The 17,392-nt window shown below is 33.0% G+C and overlaps 1 protein-coding gene across 3 annotated transcripts in view; it reads right to left on the bottom strand.

Moving 5' to 3' along the window:
• Positions 1–30: 30 nt before the first annotated feature.
• Positions 31–17,392, bottom strand: part of AP1S2 (adaptor related protein complex 1 subunit sigma 2) — a 30,316-nt gene continuing 12,954 nt past the window's right edge. The window contains exons 5-6 of one of the 3 annotated variants that reach the window (XM_081327053.1): positions 11,796–11,889; positions 31–1,646 (exon numbers count right to left, since the gene is read on the bottom strand). In XM_081327053.1, the coding sequence (XP_081183179.1) occupies positions 11,845–11,889 (45 nt within the window). In that variant the 3' untranslated portion in view covers positions 31–1,646; positions 11,796–11,844. Of the gene's footprint in view, positions 4,427–11,795; positions 11,890–17,392 lie in introns of all 3 variants that reach the window. The other 2 variants (XM_081327052.1, XM_081327054.1) reach the window with 2 other exon arrangements.

Raw genomic sequence — 17,392 nt, 5'->3', positions numbered from 1 at the left:
CATACATTTTTGAATACACAGGCACAGTAGTGGAGTAAAAATGGACATTTATTACAACTAAACCAGTGTGATATACTACACAGCTTATCTTACATCACAACGCTTTTTTAAACAAACACACAAGGCAACAGTGCAGACCTTAAACATGGTTTGGATGCATAAAAATTGTTTTTGATATTTTAAAATGTCAAGTAATTCCACCCAATTTCAACCTCACATAGCAAATGGACCATTCTAATGCCATATGAACTTCATTCTTCCAGTTCCCATTAAGTTAAACATAGGACTCCAGTGTATGTACTTCATGTAACCTCTACTAATTCCATAATGCATCTATTGGACTCAGTATGATATAGTAATCTTTCTGATGTAACATTACTTATATTAATGCCTTACAATATTTGAGAATATCAATTATAGCAAATTGATGCACTAGAAGGCAATTTAGTAGTTACATTATTGAAAAAGTCTATGTATGAGAAAGTACCCCCCCCCACACACACAAATATATGTAAAGCAACCTACTTCCAGAAATAAAATGCTCTGAACAAAGTTTGCTTCAAACACATTACAGAATATTTAGCAAAATGCACATGAGGATAACAAACTATTGCTTTGTAATATCCATGCAGTCTGATCCTATGCATATTTAGAAGTTCTATTTTGTTTGATATGTACTACACCATAAAATGTGCATATGCATACCATGGTAGTCAAAACTATGAACAAGGCATGTTGTAAGGTTTGCTTCTCTGCTGTGTTCACAATGCACTATGATTAAATCTAGAATCTATGGTGGGATAATATTAATGGGCAGCTACAATTAGTAATGTACCTTTTCAGATTGACTTCAAACACACAGCAGATAATACTGGTAACAAGTAGATATTTTCTAATAATTCTTTTGTCAAATGTGTTTCAATGATACCTGAATTTATCCTTTTGAAAAGACTATTTCAGTACTTACGCTTACAAAAAGTAACACACTTTATATAATTTCAATTTACATTCCCTTTGCAAAATATTAAATCAAGTTAGAATTTCATTCCAAGGAATTGTTACGTTTATAACTGAATTCTTAGAAATGAATCTGCCATGAAAGCTTACAATAGTTTGACTTGCAGATCTTGATATAATTCTTTGGTATAAATAAAACAGCTGTAAATACTTGTTTAATCTTCTGTGACAACCTAAAATGACTTAATAAAAGTCTTTGGCTATACAAAGCCAAGCTCTTTTGTTAACACATTTCACCACATGTAATAGTTTTCAGGATATAACACAAACTACAGTATTGGATACATTGTGTTTTAGCAAAGTAATTAACAAAACATAATTACTGAAATTGTCATTACTCAATACTTTAAAACTAATGTGGCTTAAATTGCTGTGAAATCCCCTTCCCCAATTTAAAAGGTTTAAAAACTTTGCTCCCTTTTTAAACTTTATAATAAATATTTTTTTCTCATAAACCTGAATATAAATAGCTTAGCAGAACAATAATACTGACAAATAGCATCATAATACCATTAGCTAACATTAAATGGAGGCAGTGAACATTTACACTTATATGGGACACTGTAGACATCAGAAAAGATTTATGTCAGTCCAATCTCTTCAAGAACACTACGAGGGGTCTCTGCTTCCTGTGGAGAAAAAAAATAGACAATTAACTTTTTTTTTGCTTCTGCCAAGCTAGATATATTAATAATTAATGAATTTCAGGAAGTTACATCTCACCTTTTTTAAATAACTGTAATTGATACTCCCCATTTCCTGCAATTCTTCCCTTTCTTTAGTCAACTGAGTAGACTGGAAACAGTTTCTATTTTGTGAAATGCTTTGGTGAACCATAAAAGAGAAGGCAACCTACATAAAGTTGAACAACTCCCACAGGCACTAGCCACTTTGATAAGTGTGAATGTCTGACCTGATTAAGGGATTCAACCAAAGTAATAGTATTTTAGATAAAATTAATTGTAGATATTTAACAAATATGGATAATATCTTTAGAGAATAATTGTAAAGGCCAATTAAAATGTTATGTCTATGCTAGTGAAGTTAATGATTGTTTTAAATGTTCAATTTCAAATAAAATGTCAAAGCAAGTTATATTTTCCTTATATCAATGTACTCAAAGCACAGCCAGTAATTTTTGTATAAAAACACTTACTTTAGCATCCTAAAAAAGGTATAGCCAAAAAGAAAGAAAATCAGAATTTTAGCAATATCTCCACATAAAAATGTAACAAATACACAGGAACATGAAAGCCTGTTTAGTCTAGTGGTTAAGACACAAGGCTAGAAACTGAAACATCGTGAGTTTAAGTCCTTTTCCATAAAAGCCAGCAGGATGACTTTGCGCCAGACACTCTTTTAGTTTAATTCAATCACCTCACAATTTTTGCTGAGGGGAAAATATGAAGTGGAGTTATGTTGGATATGTTTGCCATCTTGAGTTATTTAAAAAATAGTAAAGGTAGATATAAATTAATTTTAAAAAATCTGTACTCCCAAAATGAAGGCACTATTGTAACACCTCTGAATTAACTAGCCAATATTGTTCTCTGCTGACATATATAAATTTTATATAGAGGATTGAACTAATTTTGCTATGAAAAATAAGTTTTTATTAGATTCATGATTCTGAAGATTCATCCTCATTCACTATACAAACTTATAAAAACAAGATTGGTTTAGAGAAGGAGAGATTACCACAATGGCTCCCTTTCAAGGTTGCCACTTGATTCTGGCAATTTCTCATGAAAGTTAGAGCTGTAATCTGATAAATGAAATACTGCTGGATTTCACCTGCACTAATAGATCTTTTTATGTGGTCTAAATCAAATTGAATCTTTATTATGGTCATAGGCCAGCATAATATAATGAAGATATCCTATATTTTCTATTAAGAACCTGCATATCCTTATTACTGGATGCATTTTTGTATCATAGTATTTTTTAAAAATGTGTTTTATACTTCTCATAATGTACTATGAGCAATGATACAGCATACCCTTAATAAGTCTGCATCTCAAATACTACTTGGGGAAAGTAGCTGTACCATTCAAGGTGTATAAACAATAGCTCTTTGTGAATGTGCAACTATTTAGAAATAGCCGAGTTTAATCTTTTATCAGAAGGGTTTCATATGTTATGTCTGCAAATCAGAATTAAGGTAAATTCCACAAATATGAATTATTTCACAGCAAAGAAATGGAGGGGGGAAAAAGCCAGTCACATGAGAAGTGCATGCAATAGTTTTATTACAGACATGCCCAAAAAAATTCACAGTCATTTACAAGCATGCAGATAAATTTACAAGCATACATAAAGGTGCAACAATACTGCATCATCAGCACTCCATTTGCAGCCGTTTGAAGAGCCAGACTTTAAAAGAATGCAAAGCAGCATTTACCATGTACATTCACAGAAAGGGAGAGAGATCTGCAATATAAATGCTTCTTGCATGCTTCCCAGAGGTAATGGGAAGTTATGTTAATCCCGTGTTTTAAACAATCTCTCTAGTATGCTGTATCTGTATTTAATCATATTGCAGAAACCATTTTCTATTTTTTTAACAGCCATTTTGAAAGCCTATCTTTGTAACAGCAGTTATGTCTCCTTTTTATTATGACTTTTTGTTTTAAAATGAAATCAGGAGGGTTTTTTAGTCATATACTTTGGTAGTTGCTTCTATACATTTATGAACATTTTTACTGCTATTGTAACATTTGGATCAGCTCCATTCATGCACTGAAAATATCCACATAAATCTACTCTAAAATGTTGAAATTAATGAAAAAAGACTTTGCATGCAGAAGGAATACCTTATGCACAGTTTAGAGAATACAAGATCAATGTACTTATTTTTTAAACTTAGCAGTGAAGCAAATCTGTTTAATATATATGTATAATAATTTGTGGCCTTCAGGGTTGTTTTTCATGATAAGCGTAGAAGGCGCTATTTAAAAAACATTTTGTTTAGTGGGATAAAATGTACCGGTATATGTTAAAATCAGTTGATTTCTATTTGCTAGCTGCATAAATTAGATTTATATACATTATGAATTGGGTTAAATGTTTAAATGATAAGAGCAAGGCTAAGCAAAGTATTTCAAACTGGAGTTTTACATGCTATGTCAAGTGCTAATGAGATAGATTTAAATAGTTTTAACAAAAAAATTACAGCATGCTGACAAAACATATGAAGAAAACAAACATTGCAAATGGCAGGAAAAGGAAAAATACAAACAGCAAAAACAAAACACACAACTGTGATATACACTAGTTTGTTCAAGATGATTGGATTCACCAAGCTGAGGAAAAGCGTTCTGCCATGAGAAAGCCAGGTCTAGTGCCTCTCTGTGTGCATGATGAATGAAGTCATTTAATATACTGGGACATTAAAGTATTCATGACGTGGCTATAAAAGAAATGTATATTCTTTATAAATAGTACAGAAATTAGCATGCATTTAATAAAACAAATGGATTTATATTACTTCCATTCTTCTCTATTCTGATCTTTGGAATTATGTAATAATAATGATAGAGAAGTTTAAGATATTTTGATTGTAATGGATGATTTAACAAACTATATTTAATATCCTGGGTGGTTTGCTTTAAACTAAATTTGTAATGATTGATGTGTACACTGTTACTGCCTAACATCCATCATTTTTTGCAAAACAGTATATTTAATTAGAGAAAATAGAATGCATATGCACTTTACACTTTGAACAAGCTATTTCAAAGATGTTTCTGATGTTGTATCAAATAATATCTAATTGTACAATTACTGAATTTTATAGCAATGTATGTAGACCACAATTAATTTATGTCCAAATTTCATTTTTCTTCAATGGTGCAATTATAAATCATATTTTAAGGGCTGCAATCATAACAATAAACTCATTCTTTTTAAGCTGTTTTAAAACTACCTGTATTAACATTCCAGGCCAGCTAGCTGTTAATCCAACTACCCAGGGATGGAGAACTGGCATCATTAATTTCCTACATTTTTTCGTGCTTATCTTAGGAGCAAAATAATTACACCATTCATAAAGCTAGTTCTACAAACAACTATAGATACTATATCTTTTTTCCTCTATATAAGAATGTGCAGGTTTTCAAGCATACTAATCAATATCTAATGGTAACTATGAATATTTCTATGTCTATCTCAGAAATATAGGTTTCCCAGGAAATAATGAAATAGAAAGTTTTCCTAAAACAGATACCCTGAGATTAATTCATTCAATGGAGAACATGTTATAAATTTCTGTTAACTTGGCAAATTGTAAAAGTACATTTTCCCAGACATCATATGAACATATTCAATAATCTTTGTCCTCCCAATACATTGTGATTAATATATCCAAACTCATAAAATTACTCTCCACCTGCCTAATATGCTTATGTGCAGTCTTCTCCACATTCTTTCAATGCTTATAAACTGGTACAGCAGGAATACATTTTTTTTCCTTCAGTTTACCTACTTGGCCTAATAACTAATATGGATTTTCACTTCATGTATGCTCAGGTTTTTAACTAAAAGTAGTTAAATAACACCATTTGGTGATTAATGTATTAATTTACATTATTCTTAATTTGTTTTATGAAAATATTAAAAATTATAGGCAAAACCTTTCTATGAAAAGGTTCAAAAATGAAAATAAATTATCTGCATCATGTGTAATCAAAATTGAACAATTCTCAATTTTATCTGCTAAAAATCAAACTCGTGCAACTTTTAGCACCTTTCTAGCTAGAAACCAGGAAACTGAGTTCTAGTCCCACTGTAGGCATGAAACCTGGCTTAGGCCAGTCATTCTCTCACACAGAGTTGTTACTATGGGGAAAAGAGGAGTATTAGGTATATTTACCACCTTGTATCATTTATTAAAATAATAAAGATGAAGAGTGCATATATAATAAATACAAAGACTATAAATATATATAAAATATATAAACAATAAAATAGGATTTGAAACTAAAGTTTCTTTTTGGAATCAGAACAAGGGAAGCTGTCATTTGAAAATATTCCAAGGGACATGGTGAACTGAAGACAACTCTGCAAGAGCATAGCCCACAACCACAGTGGAAAAAGGAGCCAATTCCTCCCCAAACTCCTCTCTGGATTAGAGAGAGAAATTGAGATGCCCGGAGTGTTTTCCTGCAACAAGACTATAAAAGAGCAGTCTCTGGGAGGTTTTAGAATTCTGGGAGCCAGGAGAGTCAGTTTTGCCCAAGCCATGATTCAGAGTCTTCAAGAGACACTGGGTTCACCTTTCTTAATTACTTTCACTGGAAATGGTTTGAAAATTGTTTTATGGATATTAAGAGCCTTCAGAAGGACATGTTTTATTACACTAGGTCAGGGGTAGGCAACCTCGGCTCTTTTATGACTCATGGACTTCAACTCCCAGTTGAAGTTGAAGTCCATGAGTCATAAAAGAGCCGAGGTTGCCTACCCCTGCACTAGGTGCTCTTCCTTCAATCCTCAGAAATAGAAGGTTCATGTAAGTTTTAAGTAAGAACTTAAAAACTTTGTTATAGCAAAAACATAATTGGAATGCTGATTTTGGAAAGGTTTTAAATGGACTAAAGGTCCAGATTAACTCAAAATAAGATTATGAAATAATTATAAAAATATTTCTGTGGTTTGTTTAAAATCCTATTAAAATATATGACAATTTTTAATTTAAAGTGCAAGAAATCTCCCCGGAAAAATTTTGTGGATTGGGAAAAGCATGAAAAAAGGAGACCTTGGTGGTTGGTTACTAGAAACAACTAGAAAGGTTATAATTAAAGGAAAAGACCTTCATGGATATTTGGCAACAGTATATTCAGAATTTTCTTTTTAGATTATCCAATAGTATAAAATGGATTCAAAAGAGGAGATAGAAGAAGATGCAACTGAGAATCAAGATGTTTTGGATATGGGTTTAAAAATGACAGGATACAAGAAAGAACTAACAAGAGAGGTGGCACACAAACAAAAAATATTGACAAAGATGTTATACAAAATTTACAAATGAAACCAATTGATGTTTTAATAGCTAAAGGAGCACACAAATAATAAATTAAAATGGTGACTTGGATGTATAGATTCCAAGTCAGAAAAGTTACTTGGACAAGTTTTCTTATTTTGGACTTACAAAACAGATATGTAGGAGTTTCCAAGAAAGAATAGAATGAAAAGAAATCAGCTCTTGAGACATTTCTTAAAAGCATCAAGACTTTTAAACTGATTTATAAAGTTGGTTTATAAATAGTCATTCCTGAGAAAGTTATTTAACCAACTGAAACTTTCTTATGACAACCCACTGCTAAGAGCTTTTTCCATAACCAAGTCATTTGCTGCTTTTATTTAGAAGCAATGAAATTTTAAAATATATCACAATTAAGAATTACCCTGTTGACCAACTGTTTTGAAAAATGGACCAGAATGAACAGCTACCTCCTCAAGTGCTTGAATCAAAGCAAGAGAACAATGAGCTTGTCTTGAATTCCCATTGTTCTTTTGGTCAGAATACTCAAACATTTTGAAATTTATTCTGATGGAATTCTTCAATTATTCTGACTTTTATTTCATTGTAATACTGTCAGTTCAAAATTGTAAAAAGCAAGCAAGGATGTGACCTCTGAGCTCCACTTGCCTTTTTGTACACTTGAAAGCCAAGAGATTAAAGCACTAGGCAAGAAACCAGGAGACCCTGAGGCCTAAATCCAGCTGGGTGACTTTTGGTCGGTCACTCTCACAGTTAGAAAGAAAGCAATGGCAAGCCACTTGTGAAATCTTGCCAAGAAAATTGCAGATATCTCACTGCCTTATCATTATTTTATTTCAGAACTTTTGGAGAGATTATAAATTGTCAGGAATCGCCCAGTGATCCCTGTTTTGCTTTTTCAGATCTATTCCAAACAAACAGAGAATTAGTGGACAAGATAAAAGCAGTGAGAATTATGGGAGGAAGTGATCATAATTCAAGGAGGCTCAAGATATTGTAGAAAGAGAAACTAGAGCACAATTAATACATGCACACTAAATTTGAGGAGAGCCAATCTCTACAAGCTTAAAGTAGTATTAGGGAGCAACCCATGGTCAGAAATCATCAGGCCAAAGGACAGCTCCAAGAACACTTGCATACTATTCTAATTATGGCAAGGAGAGGGCAGAGTTCCTCTATTCTTACTTTGCTTCAGTTGTCAGACAAAAAAGGAGTGGCAACTAAAGAAATTGGCTATAAATATCTTCAAAAAGATAACTGGTAACTAGAGACCAAACAGCTTGACAATGATACAGGGCAAAAGTGAGAAACAGATTATTCAGCAGTTGCTTTGTAAGCAAGAGATAGCATAAGTTTAATGAGAATAAATCATGCTATACCAAGAGTGACCAATTTCATTACCACAGAAACATAGTGGACACAGCACACCCTGCTTTTAGAAAAGTATTCAACAAAGTCTTCCATGAGACTCTAGTAGAGAATGATAATAGACAAAATGTGATCAGGACATGTTACGATTATAAACAGTACCAACATAGGTCACTTTCAGCCCAACTCACCACACAGGGTTGTTGTTGAGGGGAAAATAGCAGGAGGAAGGAGTATTAAGTATGTTTGCCATCTTAAGTTATTTATAAAAAATAATAAAGACAGGATAAATAAGTAAAATATAGAGAGCTAGCTGAACAATCATATTACATTAATGACTTCATATTAAGATGGAAACAAGTATCATGTGGCATACTACACAGCTCCAGTCTATCGCCGAGTTGTTCTACATATATAAAAGTGCTTGAATGAAGGGTTAAACATATACTTATCACATGAATAGATGAAGCAAAGTTAGGACACATAACAAACAAATGATAATATAAAGATTCAAAAGGATCTTGAAAAGTAGAAACAATGGGTGGAAACCAGCAAATACATTCAATCAGAAAATTGCAAAACCCTATGTTTGGGCAGTAAAAAGATGCAGTTTTATTCTAAATGAAATACCCCAGGTTTTTAGGTACCATACATAAATTTGTAGCTATGTGTTTACATAAATACACATAGCTACAAATATGACAAGCTTAAAGGCTTTTATTTTAAACCTGAAGAAACTAATTTCATAACCTCTCCTTCATTACAAATGTAAGGTAAGAAGTGAAGAGCATCTAAGTAAGTATTGTGCAGGGGCCTATGATAAAATGTGGGATAAATAATATACTTTCAGAGACAGTTGAACTCTACAAGTCATCTTGGAAATCAACTTGTTTGGAGCAATTGAGAAACACCAATAGAAAAGGCATGGTTTTTAATAACCCTCAAGATGATGGGAATGAATTTTGTATTTGAGATAACTAATTCCATGGGCAATTAGGCCAGATGAATACATCTTCTATAGAAATATGAATGTATATAAGGCCTGTTTGTGCAGCCTTCTACATTTTTGTTTTATTTAATCAGCAACACCATGAAACTAAGTTTTGCATTCTTAACTTCATCAAGCATGCTGTTCTAGAACACTTATAGTTACTTTTATATCTATGTTGAGAAAAAGGGAAGCTAAAAAAGCCTATTTAATTATATTCTTACAAAAGCCATATGTGGAAAAAGCATAAAATAGCTGTGAAGAAAGTGCAGTTACTTGTTTTCTTGTATTCTTTGTTAACCAAATAATTCTATCCCTTAATGCTGATCCATGACTGTAATAAATTTTAGTCATCTACAATGCTACACTTCATACTAGGTCAGATTACTGTTTGTAGTTCTAGTTTTAATAAAGTAATCTCATGAAGTCGAATTAAAATTCCTTAATAAAAATAAATAATTCAACATATTAAGCTGAGTTATCATGGACAGAAGTTAAATTACCCATTATAAGTGTTCTTACTCACTAGGAAAAATATAAAATGTAAGTAAAGTAATTATTATGAGGGGGTGTGCAAAACAATGATTTCAAAATAAGATTTTAATATTACCAGAAGACTTTCAATGCTGTTCTGACCTTACTAGAAGTATTCAGAGTTTAAAAAGGAAGCTAAGCTTTCACATTTTAAATACAGACATTTATCCAACAAGAAATTGAAATACTTCCATCTATACCTGACAAATATGCCTTGATGATACTTGGAAAAATGTGAGAAAAAGAAAACAGAATAATCAATATTCTTGTCACAGTATAGGTCACAATGCCTACTTCAAATTCTTTGTTGAATTAATAGTGGAAGGCATTTCTCTTGCTTATATTGCTCATGTCCTTTTTGTTTCAATTTTATTGACTTTATCCTTCAACACATGTGTCCTTGGAAATTTAATATGGGAGATTAAAAAGAAGCAAAATATTTTAGGATGCAGAAACTTTACAAGGATTCCTCCTGATCTGAACAGAGCTGAGAATCTTTTTGTCCATTTTATAAATATGTAAGGTAACCTTTTAACAAAATTAAATGACTGTTAAATTATCCGTAACCTGATCTGGTAGGATCTTTAAAACATAACCTACCCTCAGAATCTTGATGAAACATTAAATCACTATGAGACCAACACTGCTGATAGTATTGAGGCAAACTTCATGATGTTAACATGCTGATCACATTTAAGACTCTCTTTAGTACATACTATCAGACCACAGCTAAACCCCTATTAATATGTTTAAAATGACACTGATTTCTATGAAGAAAAGCACAAATAATTTTTATAAAATCAGTTAAAATTATACTTAGAAAATTATAATTAGGTTTAGTTAAATTGTGTATTTAAACATGCACATTTACGAGGCAGTCACAGTAAATCATAATTACACATACTGTATCAGTACATAATCTATTATATCAATTTATTTTGATGGAGAGTCACATGTTTAGAGCACTTGCTGTCAACATTTTAAGAGTTTTGTCCTTATTTCAATTTCAGAAAAGCTATTCCAGGAGCTTGGGAATTTTACCTGAAAAATGCTACTCATTCAAGTATAATCATGCAACCTTGTATGCAAGCCATTATGGTTGATTAAAGAGCATTTTTGTAAAGTTCTATAATTTAAAATCTATTGATACACATGCTTATTTGATGGTTATAATTTCTGCTTTATCAACATTTTAAATGGAGGATTGAATATGGTTAGTTTTAATTAATGCATTTAAGCCACATTATTTAAGAGGAACAGAAATTCTAATTTAATGTAAAATACACTAAAATATTTTAGATGATTTTTTTTCCTCGTGCACCCGTTTGTGAAATATGGGATTTAAAATGGCAATTACACAATTACATTTTAAGAAATTCAGATGTTAAAATAAATTGGGACTAGTATATCATTTTTCCTTAAGATAAATATTTATATCAGCAATTTACTAATGTATAAATTATAAGATACTGCAGCTTTTTTCATTTACACACTGAACTATATTTAACACACATCTTTTTTCTGCTGCCAGTCATGATATATACTGTATTCCAGAAAATAGTTTAAACTACTTTAGAAGATGAGTGATCTGTTTATTGGCTAATGTGGGGATCTTTTAAGCCCTTTCAGCATACAAAAATGATTAACATCATTAGAACAAAACCATGCAGCACAGACTTCAAAATTGATGCTGTTAGTATGAAAAATAAAGTTAAGACAGAACATCCAAAGCAAATGTCCATTCTGTCAAGCAAATAAGACAAAGAATAAGTCCATTACTCGTCACTTTTTGTTTTTTCTTGCTTAACAGACAAGGGTTCTTTTACACGTGCAAACCTCTGCAAAGCACCCATGTTATCCATGCCACCAAAAGGTAAATTTGGTAGTTACCAATTGTACAGGTAGGGGCCAAAGCGCTAAGGCTTTAGATTGTTCTTAATCATAAGATATCCTCAGACAAACCTCCCCAGTCTTCATTCTGGCTCTACAAACAAAATTAAGCACAATTGAAAATTTTATAGTGCATTTTACATGTTTGTGTAAAGATAATCAACTTCACATAGGTTTGTGGATATTAGTACTCTTTAGGGTTTTCTGCATGAGTATTAACAGGTACAAAGCTAGTGAACATATGAAGAAAAATGAATGTATTACACAAATACACCTCACTTTTACCATATGATAAGCAGTGAGTCTTCACTTTTCCAGAGGATTGCCAAACTCCTAATTAGGGTACTGATTTTCAGAACAGTACATAAGAGGATTCCTTATAAAAGCTATAGGAAATGTATCAGTAGTGGGGACATCTTTCTTTTTCATTGCCTACCCCATTCGCATATAAAGAGGGGGTGGATAAGAGGATTGTTTTTTTCCAAGCAAGAGAAGACTGAATCTTCCTATTCCCTTTCAGACAATCCTAGGTAGTCCTTGATTTACAACCATTTGTTTAACAATAGTTTGCAGTTATTATGTCTTGGGAAAAGCAACTTACAACTCCTCCTCAAAGTTATGATCGCACTACCTCCATTACCTGATCAAAATTCAGGCACTTGGCAACTGGCTTGCATTTATGATGGCTGCAGTGTCTTGTGTTATGTGATTGCAATTTGTGACCTTCTCAGCTGGCTTCCAACAGAAAAATCAACTCAAGAAGCTAGATTTGTTTAATGACCACATGGTTCACTTAATAATCATGTGGTTTACTTAACAACTGTGGTTTAATGACTGCAGTAAAAGTGGTTGTGAAATCAGGTCCACTGACATGATGATTCGTTTAATAACTACATCTCTTAGCAACCAAAATTCCAGTCCCAATCATAGTGATATGTTGGGAACTACCTGCAATGGATCCAGAAACATGGAAAGTGCAGTTCCAATTGGGGGGAAAAAAAGAAACCAAGGAAGCTGCAAGAGAATAAAAATTTCAGCATCTTTCTTCCACAAGGTTCTTTTAAGATCCTCTTCAAACTGTTTCTGTACTCAAATACAGATTCTGCTCCAATTATTTATCAACTACCGTATAAATGTCTATCAATACTGTATCTAAATTTACTTTAGAAACTACAATGTAAAACACGAGAAATAATGGAAAGAAACAGCTCTACTTTAAAAATTCTGTAATTTCAAGTTGAAAGACCAAACACCTAAGCAGGGTGGTGACAGTTTTAAAATTTAACCAAAGTTTGTGATTGAGATTATATAGCTTTTCTACATAAAGAAATGTTTATTTCCTGCATTATGAATGAGGTTCAGAGATGTACAACTTCACCAAAAATCAGGGACTATCAGGGTGCCCAATTAATTTATTTTAAACAGACATTCAGTATATATATTAATGAAGCAGCATGTTTACATCCCTAAGATTGATTTTATGCCACTACTATATCAATTAATGTAGCTATCACAGTGATAGGAACAAGATAAATGAGAAAAACTATGACAACATACACATGTATAACTCAATCCTGAACATAGGTATCTCTTCTCAGTTAACTGGCTTTACACGTTATCCTATTAGTTTTCTGTAACTAGAATAACTAGTATAGGAGAGTGATAATATCACAATTTTATATGGACCAATCTAGTGAGATTAGATCAGGGGTCTTCAAACTTGGCCCTTTTATGGCTTGTGGACTTCAACTCCCAGAATTCCTCAGCCAGAGTGTCTGGTTGAGGAATTCTAGGAGTTGAAGTCCACAAGCCATAAAAGGTCCAAGTTTGAAGATCCCTGGATTAGATATAACATTATTACATTATATATAATACAAGTAATCCCCAAGTTATGAAGGTTCACTTAGCTCCTGCTGGAAGGTACGGGGCAAGCACCCCCTAGTGCTTACGAGCAAGTACCCAAATCATGAATCTTGCAGCACCATGGCAGTTTTTCACCCTTACAAATAACTGCAGAGGCTCTGCAACCTTCAACCTATTCCCCCCCTCACAACTGCTTCCCCCTCCCTTCCTGCCACGCCGGACTCACCTTGCAAAAATCCTCTCTGCCACTGTTTCTTTCCCTTTGGGGGAGAAGAGTTAGCTTGGTAATGCTTTTTGTGCCGAGAAGGGAAGTTTCTGAAGTCCATGATCTTGCACAAGTATTTGAAGTTGTGCCAAATCACAGACCTCAGAAACTTTCCTTCTGTATGGAAAAGGTATTTGCAGTGCCTGTCTCCTGCTCCTGCCCCCAACTCCTTTCTGCCTGAGGGCAGGCCCAAAGCCTTCAACTGAGGGAGGCCAGGCCCCTCGCACCCGCATCCAGCCCACCAGAGCTCGCCACACCGGAAGAAGTGAACCTGTTGTCCCCAGAGCCTCAGACACCTCCTCCAAGCTGACAGGAACAGAAGCTAGGGGAGGCTTCTAAATACCTCCGGAGGTCAGATCCAGGACTGCTTCAAGACATTGCTGCTGGAACAGAGGCCGGGGGAGACTACTGCATGCCTCCGGAGGTCAGATCCAGGCCTCGGAGGACTGCTCCAAGCTGTTGCTGCCTGGAACAGAGGCTGGGAGGCTTTGCATGCCTCAAGGAGGTCGGATCCAGGCCTCGGAGAACTGCTCCAGGTCTTTTCAAGATAAGTAAATCCAGTGCAGCAAGAAGGGAGGGGGAAGCATGAGTTATCTTAGTGGGTCGGGGAGACCTTGGGTGCCTGTTCCATCACTAGGCCTCCCATGGCTTTCCGCACCTTGAGATACTTCATGTGCACCTAACGAGCTGTGTGTGTCTTAATGAGCAGGGAGTGACGTTGCTCAAGGTATGAGAGTACTGAGTTTCCTCCATTTGTTTAGAAAACTAATTATATTTAGGATTTTGACTAAAACTATTTTTATTGAATCAAATATATTTTTATTTGATTTGGGTTTGGCAACCTGTATCACTACTGACCTGAATAGTAATAAAAGTCTAAAATGCATGTACAAAAACACTTAGAATGCCTGTTTATTGCTTGTACTTCTTTCCTCAGCTGTATCAGAGTATCAGTCTTGTAGGAATAACTAAGCAAGTTAAGACTTACTTTCCTAAGCTATTGTTTCCTCAATTGTAACTTTCCTCATATATTTTTACCTCATTATTTCCTCACATATTTTCAGCTCTTTATTATGACTCCAATCCAGCTTTTCTCACAAAAAACAATTAGTGTGTCAGAACCAGATATTCATTAGTATTTTAAATAAAGCCAACTTAATGGGTTATCTTGAACAAGTATTCAGAAATCATTTGCACATATGAGCAGAATTTTACCTTGTGCATAAACATGGCATTATAAAACTTCCTGCTTCTGAAGAAGACCTGGCAAAAAAACCCTGTAACCAATGCTATACCAATTTAACACAATAAAGTTGCACTGAAAAAAGTTCTTAACTTCAATATCATATTAAACAAGTTCTTATTAGGGATGATAACATTTTAAAATTAATTTCATTATATTACTAATACTGTTGACAATCATGCCCAAATAAGAAAATTTTTGTTCTTTATTTATGCTTGTACTTTATTGATGGGCATTTAGGTGTCATGCCTGTAATGAAATGATGAGCAATGAAGCCCATCAAATAGTGTCAAAAAACAAATGTTTCTTAAGAGGGAAAATTGTACAGTATTAATGAAAAATGTGAGATAAGCAAATTGTTGGGAAATGCCCAGGCAGGCAGGGAAAAAGATTCACGGGGGAAATTAGCCTTGAATTGTTGTGCAGCCATAAGAGATCCAAGATTGATCCTTCTCCTCCAAACTCCATGGGAACTTATCTATGTATTCCCAGGGGAAGACAAGCATTCTGGGGAGATTCCTATATTTAGGCAGAATTCAATAAATCAGTTAGCTTGAACTCTCTTTGCCTAATTTTTCATTAGAAGTCTTTTATTTTACTGAAGAGGTCACTGAATATAATGTATATTTTATTTACATAAGCAAAGGAATAAAAACATTAAGTAGAGTTCAAGCTAAATATTAAAATAATTTTAAACTTTTTAAATTTTAATTTTTTTCTACTTACCTAGTAGAGTCCCTTATTAATATAGTAGAAATCCAATACAGATATTACATTTCAAGACTCTACAAGGGAAGTATGTGATTACAAATACACTTCAGGTAAAAAAGGAATATGTATTGTTCAGAAACTCTTAAATATATAAATGAATTCAGTGAGAAATGTTAACTTTAAAAACATCTTGAGCAGATGTATCTACAATTAATTTCTGTGAGGTTATACGAGAACAGAAGCTACAGATTTGTCATGGTTTTACATTTTTTTTTAATCCCATTTATATCCCGCCCTTCTCCGAAGACTCAGGGCGGCTTACAATCTAAAGCACAAATCAATGTGCTTAGCATATAAAATATTTTGGATATTTTTCTTCTATGAAGACTTTTAAAAGGAATATAATATATAGTATTGTTATTTAGTTTACTTTATTAAATTTCTATTATAGTTAGCATATTATATAATTAACTTCTTTCTAAATCATTGAGCTATAGAAGTAGGGATTCTTTGGGAATTTTGTAACAATTCCTGACCTCCTGTCCTTTCCTTGATTATTCTCAGGGCAATAACATTCTTCAGAAGAAGCAGCCAGGAAATTTTCTTAGCTACTTCAAGATACCTTGAGCATCTTCCCTGAAGCAGACAAACAAGCAATTTTTTTTGTCTTTTCTCCTACCAATATCTGTGATAAGACACTGTTAATAACTTACATGTGGAAAACTTCCACTTTGTCATTAGTATCTAAACATTTTAAATAAGTAAAGCTTTCAAATAATCAGCTCCTTCTAGAATGACTAATTACCAAGAAAACTATATTTTATCAGCAAATACAACTAGATACATTTCTCTTAAATAGTTATATTAAGGATTTCAACTGATAAATGCAGGGATAGAATACGATGAGGGAACAGAATAAAATAAATACATTTATTAATATATCCCATGTAATGCTGGCAAAAAAAACCCAATTGTTTCTACTTACATAGAAAGCCAAGCACAATTTACCTAAAACAACATGCAAAACTGACTTTGCTAACATGATATAGCTATAATCAAAATTATTTTACCACAATATATTAATATAAGTATTATTATATTATAGTTTAAAGAGAATAGGTATGAATGATGAAAAAGGCATTATTTACTTCTCTGTCACACTTAGATAAACAGGAAACACATTTCCTAAATTAATAAGAAATAAAGAAATATATTTCAGCTACTACATTAACATCCACTTTAGGCCAAGGGGTTTAGGCATTACAGGCCAGAAAAAGTAGAAGTTATGGAATAATTAGCAGTTCAGATATAGTTCCAATCCAATCCACTTACTACTCATCAAATTATATTAGCTATAACAAAATTACTTTTTTAAAAAAAACACTTAATAATAGCGATACTGCAAGTGTTTTAAAAAGGATCTAATTTTTGGATTTCAACATTGAAGAAAAGTAAAGAAATATACAATTATAACAAAATTATTCAATCATTCAATTAATTAAAAAAGGCAGAATA

The sequence above is a fragment of the Vipera berus genome (genome assembly GCF_964194415.1).
Source record: "Vipera berus genome assembly, chromosome: 4".
Classification (NCBI taxonomy): domain Eukaryota; kingdom Metazoa; phylum Chordata; class Lepidosauria; order Squamata; family Viperidae; genus Vipera; species Vipera berus.
The sequence above is the reverse complement of the archived record's forward strand: the minus strand, read 5'-3'. Positions and strand labels throughout refer to the sequence as shown.